The sequence below is a fragment of the Cryptomeria japonica genome, chromosome 4, assembly GCF_030272615.1.
Source record: "Cryptomeria japonica chromosome 4, Sugi_1.0, whole genome shotgun sequence".
Classification (NCBI taxonomy): domain Eukaryota; kingdom Viridiplantae; phylum Streptophyta; class Pinopsida; order Cupressales; family Cupressaceae; genus Cryptomeria; species Cryptomeria japonica.
In genome coordinates this window covers 358,429,467-358,434,894 of record NC_081408.1, presented here as the reverse complement: position 1 = coordinate 358,434,894, position 5,428 = coordinate 358,429,467, and the positions used below count along the sequence as shown (strand labels likewise).

At 36.1% G+C, this 5,428-nt stretch overlaps 1 protein-coding gene across 1 annotated transcript; it reads right to left on the bottom strand.

Moving 5' to 3' along the window:
* Positions 1 to 1,457: 1,457 nt before the first annotated feature.
* On the bottom strand, positions 1,458 to 1,844 carry LOC131875133 (uncharacterized). Its single transcript, XM_059219161.1, has one exon. The coding sequence runs from the start codon at positions 1,842 to 1,844 to the stop codon at positions 1,458 to 1,460; it is 387 nt and encodes a 128-aa protein (XP_059075144.1).
* Positions 1,845 to 5,428: the final 3,584 nt, after the last annotated feature.

The following is a 5,428-nucleotide window of genomic DNA, read 5'->3' as shown; positions in this document are numbered from 1 at the left end:
ATGGGTAATGATGTAATAACTAACATTCTATAGAATTCCCCCCTTGTAACATTCTTCTTGCAAATATACCCTGGAAAGTCAAATATCACCTTGCCAAGGGACCCCCCCTTAAGACTTACATAACAAAATTTGTTGATTACATAAAATGAATACATATTTAGAACATCTTTCTTTGAAGAAACAAATCTAAAATCAAGTGAAGCTCCATCAAGCTATATCATGACCCTCATAAGGGTGTAGCCTCGAGCTAAACTCCCATTTTCTTAGTCCTAAACTCTCAAATCATAGATTCCTAAATTATTTGACAACAATCCATATTGAGCTCAGCACTAAACCCCTTACCTATCTTCAATAACCAAACTTCACAATTGATCTGATTAGGATCTATGACAATTACAGACAAATGCTTAACAATATTACACAAGTTAATTCAAAGCTTTAATCTGAGCGAATTAACATAATAATGCTTAAATGAACAAAGCATAATAAAGGTAATGAACTGAAAGAAAGAGAGTAGAAAGATAGAAGACAAAACACAATTGATAACGGAGTTCGTCCGCGGGTCGGACTACGTCTCCAGGTCCTGCTCCAATAGGGGGATCGATCCGATTAGCTCCAAAATCAATTACAAGTGTTACAAGATATTCCCTTCAATCACAATGGCAACATAATTCTCCAATGTGCAGGAATAATCAACAAGCCTTCAAGTTCATAATCTCCTTCTCATCACCTGGATGATTTTCAAAGGCCTAATACCCCCTTTTATACATAAAATTAGCCATAATTAGGCTAAAACCACCAAAACCAAAAAATAATCCCCCTTGGGAAAATAATCCCGTAGATATCCTCTTTCCATTTTATGGTTTGGATTTTACTCCATTATTAGGGGTTTGTTTTTAACAAATAACCTTATTTAAATAAGGTTATGCAGAATATGTTTGGATAAGTAGAATATCCTCCAAAAATATCCCATGCTCTATTAATAGCGTAGTGGTCATCCTTGATTTTAGGTGACTGCTGGTTGGGAGTTCAACTCCCATTGGCTCTTCTTTAAATCGCATTAAGCAGTTTCTTCTTTAAATAACACAAAGCGCTAAATTTAGTAAGCGTCATTTTTGTGGTCCAATGGTGGAGAGGTGTAGTTGGTTACATGGGGTTATCGGTTCAAAACCCACAAATAGTTTTAAATGCCTGAACAGTACGATGACATCATGCTGACGTCATCAAAGCATACTTTTCCCTCCAAATTTCAAATTGTCATAACTTTTCCATACGGACTCCGTTTTTGATAAAATGAGACTCCTTTTTTGTCCATTCAAGTGGCATTGGATTTAGGATCTCAAGAACTTTACCATGATGCTGATTTTTGGAGCTTTGGAGATACTTCAATTTTTGGTGAAAATATCCCCCGGATCAAGCCTCCCCATTGGAGAGCTTTCGGACCTCCGAAAGTTTGATTACTCAGAAAGTAAGTGAGGGTGAAGTTCCCTCACTTTACCAATCTCCATCCATCTTGCCTTGCTTGGATGCATCCCCTTTAATCCCACTCGAAGGTATTCAACTGGTCCTCTTCGTGAAGTTCGGATATTCTTGTCAAGGATGAAATCTTCTGGCAACTCTGATAGGTACTCTGGTGAAAGATCATCAACTGAAGGAACTTGAATATTAGCCTCTTCATCGAATATCATTGGAGGCTCGTACAACTTCAGATTTTCTACATTTACAACTGAGTAAATTTGCATATATGGAGGAAGATTAAGGTGAAAGGCATTGGTACCGATCTTTTCCAAGATCTCAAAGGGACCATATCTGAGAGGCTTAAGCTTCTTACCTTCACCTTGCATCCTTTCCTTGCTGATATGTAACCAAACACGGTCACCAACCTGAAAATGATGATCTATGTGATGCTTGTCATGGCGAGCCTTGTATTTTGCTTGGCTCTGCTCCAACTGTGCTTCTACTGCCTGATGGATTGCTTGGACCTTCTAGATGAACTTTAAAGCCCTTTCTGCATCATGGCATCCATCAATAACATCATCCTTCCCAAAAGCAAAATCCATTGGTGTCTTAGGCAAGTAACCGAAGCAAGTCTCAAAAGGAGACCTCTTTGTAGAAGAGTGTGCCACATGGTTATAAGCATGTTGCACATAATGAAGACTTTCATCCCACATCTTAGGATGCTTACTGCAATAACCTCTAAGCAAATGCACAACTGTCCTGTTCACTACTTCTGTCTGTCCATCAGTCTGTGGATGAAAGGTTGTACTCTTCTTTAACTTGGTGTCCATGAGACCCCACAATTCTGACCAAAATTCCCCTAAGAATCGAGAATCTCGATCCGATACAATAGAAGTGGGTAACCCAAAATGAACCCATACATTTTGAAAATACATATGAGTTGTCAGTTCAGCAGTGACCTGTTTCTTACAAGGCATTAAAATACACATTTTGCTGAACCGATCAACTACTACATACAAATAATCATGACCCTTCCTAGACATAGGTAAACCTCCTATAAAGTCCATAGACACACTTTCCCATGGACGAGATGGTACAGGTAAAGGTGTGTACAAACCCAATTTCCTGTTACTTGGTTTATTGGTTGCACACATTACACATCCCTTTATATAATTTGTAACAGTTTCTTGCATACGAGGCCAATAACAATACTTCTGTAATTGAACCAATGTTTTACTTACCCTGAAATGTCCTGCAATCAAAGAGGTATGTGCTTCTTGAATCACCTGTGCCTGCTCATCTTTAGGAATACACAATTTACCCAAGTGGTACAACAAGTTATCCTGCACAAAGTAATCTTTTTCTTCTACATGTTTACCCTGGATTAGAGCTGCATATATGTCCTTAAAGTTCTCATCATTAGCATATTGTTCCTGAAAACTTTCATGAACCATGGAACTATTTTTAAGGATTATCAAAGCATTCTTAACTGGAGGCCTAGAGAGCATATCTACTACTTTATTATGGGCACCCTTCTTATACTTAATGACCAAATGAAATTGTTGAATATGTTTGAATAAGTAGAATATCCTCCAAAACTATCCCATGCGCTATTAATAGCGTAGTGGTCATCCTTGATTTTAGGTAACCGCTGGTTGGGAGTTCAACTCCCATTGGCTCTTCTTTAAATCGCATTAAGCAGTTTCTTCTTTAAATAACACAAAGCGCTAGATTTAGTAAGCGTCATTTTTGTGGTCCAATGGTGGAGAGGTGTAGTTGGTTACATGGGGTTATTGGTTCAAAACCCACAAATAGTTTTAAACGCCTGAACAGTACGATGACATCATGATGACGTCATCAAAGCATACTTTTCCCTCCAAATTTCAAATTGTCATAACTTTTCCATACGGACTCCGTTTTTGATAAAATGAACGCCGTTGGAAAGCTCTTGACGAGCTCTTTAATTTGAAACCCATTGTTGATCACTTTTGGGTTGATTATTTTTTACCTTTTGAGAGCCTCTATACTTGGTTTGACCAAGCTTTGACCGATCATAACTCGAACGTATGGACTCCTTTTTTGTCCATTCAAGTGGCATTGGATTTAGGATCTCAAGAACTTTACCATGATGCTGATTTTTGGAGCTTTGGAGATACTTCAATTTTTGGTGAAAATATCCCCCGGATCAACAATACATGTACTCTTGATTATCATGAACACCAACAATGAAATCTAAAAGGAAAGCAAGAAAGTAAAGCCAAAAGAACTTATCATACCAAGAACCACCTCAAAGTAAGAAGCTAACTTGAAATGATGGAAATCCCTCCATCCTCTGGTGCCACCAGCCTCCAAAATGTGACTATTATAGTCCTACCCTCTAAAAATAGCACCAAAGGAAGTACTACAACCTTTGAAATTGCAATCAACATGAAAGTTAGTCGCACGTTATACATCTATGCCCCAACCAACAGCTAGAAGAAGCAAATGTACCTAAGATTATTAATAGAATTTGTTGAGGATTATATACATTACAAAAGGTTGGTTCTATAATTCAATCCTACTCTATGAGAATTATGTTCACAAACTTCTTACTTAACATGTATGATGCTTAAGGATTTGGGTCCACGAGAAATATTGCATCACCAAAAAACAAAATAAAGGTATTTGAAAGGATACTTAATCATGTATACAAAAAAATTTATTAGATGACATTTTTGAATGAATCATAAAAATATAAAAATATTCCAATGACTCCACCAACAACATATATAACCTTTGATTACATTAGACCTTTGTAACTTTATTAGTAGAATAAATTTACTTCAATAACAACAATTGAGACAACTTCAATATAAATTGACATTGGAAAACATTGGAATGATTACAATAGTAAGGCAAAAAGGACAAGTAATAGTGATGAATCATGATGATGTTGGCTCTTGTCAACATACAATATTTTCATTTGTCCAAGTTGACTGATTTTTTGTCTTCAATCTATTATTATGGATCATGTGATTTTATTAGTTGCATGTCTTCATTGTAACTTCACATACATGCATAAAAGTGAAGCATTAAGGGCAGAAGAGTGCAAGGTAGACAATTCTTTTTACTAGTTGTTTGTCTTCACATAAGGGTTGTGCATTTTTATTTCCCATTTTGGGTAACACTAAGGTATAACCTAATATTGTTTATCCTCTATTCTTTCATTTTGAATAACTATTCACTTCCTATGGCATGCCAATTGTGCATATTCCTTGGATGGATCTTTTGTCGATGATATTTGTTGCCAACCATGTAAATTTTATGCTAGCAATAATAATAGTTGGGTTGTTACCTTAGAGGAATAGAAGCATAATGATTAAGAAGAAAAGAGAGATATTGATGTAGTTACAATGGGATTTGAAAAGAAAATAAAAACCCATTTAATTTCTTATGAAAATGAATTTGGAACTCGAAGAAATAGATTAAAGACACTTATTAGTAGAGGTATATGCACATATATGAGGAATAGACCATAGGGCTTGGATCATGTCTATGTGTCGACTTCAGGAAACACTAAAATGTTTATAGTTGTTATATGATGGTGTTTTAATTTTCACCCTTCAATATAACACAAAATAGAACAAATGTGAAATACAAATCTCTTGGAAAAAAAAGGGGGAAGCTCCACATAAAATAAAAACTTATCTATTATGAACAATAAATATTATTTTCTTTTTGATGAATAGTAGCCATTTCTATTAATTTAAGATAAAGTACATTATTCACAATAAAAAGAAGGGGAATATAGTATCACTCCTTGAGAGTCAAACAGGTAGATCAGAGAATCAAAAAACAAACGAAACATGGGACTAGCTCAAAGAGAAAAAAAACCAAGGAAAAGTCACTAAGCGGCTAAAGGAGTGGTCGAGAGAGGTGGAGGTTGATCTTTGTCACTCTTAGGACCCCATACATCAGCGGGGTTGAGGTT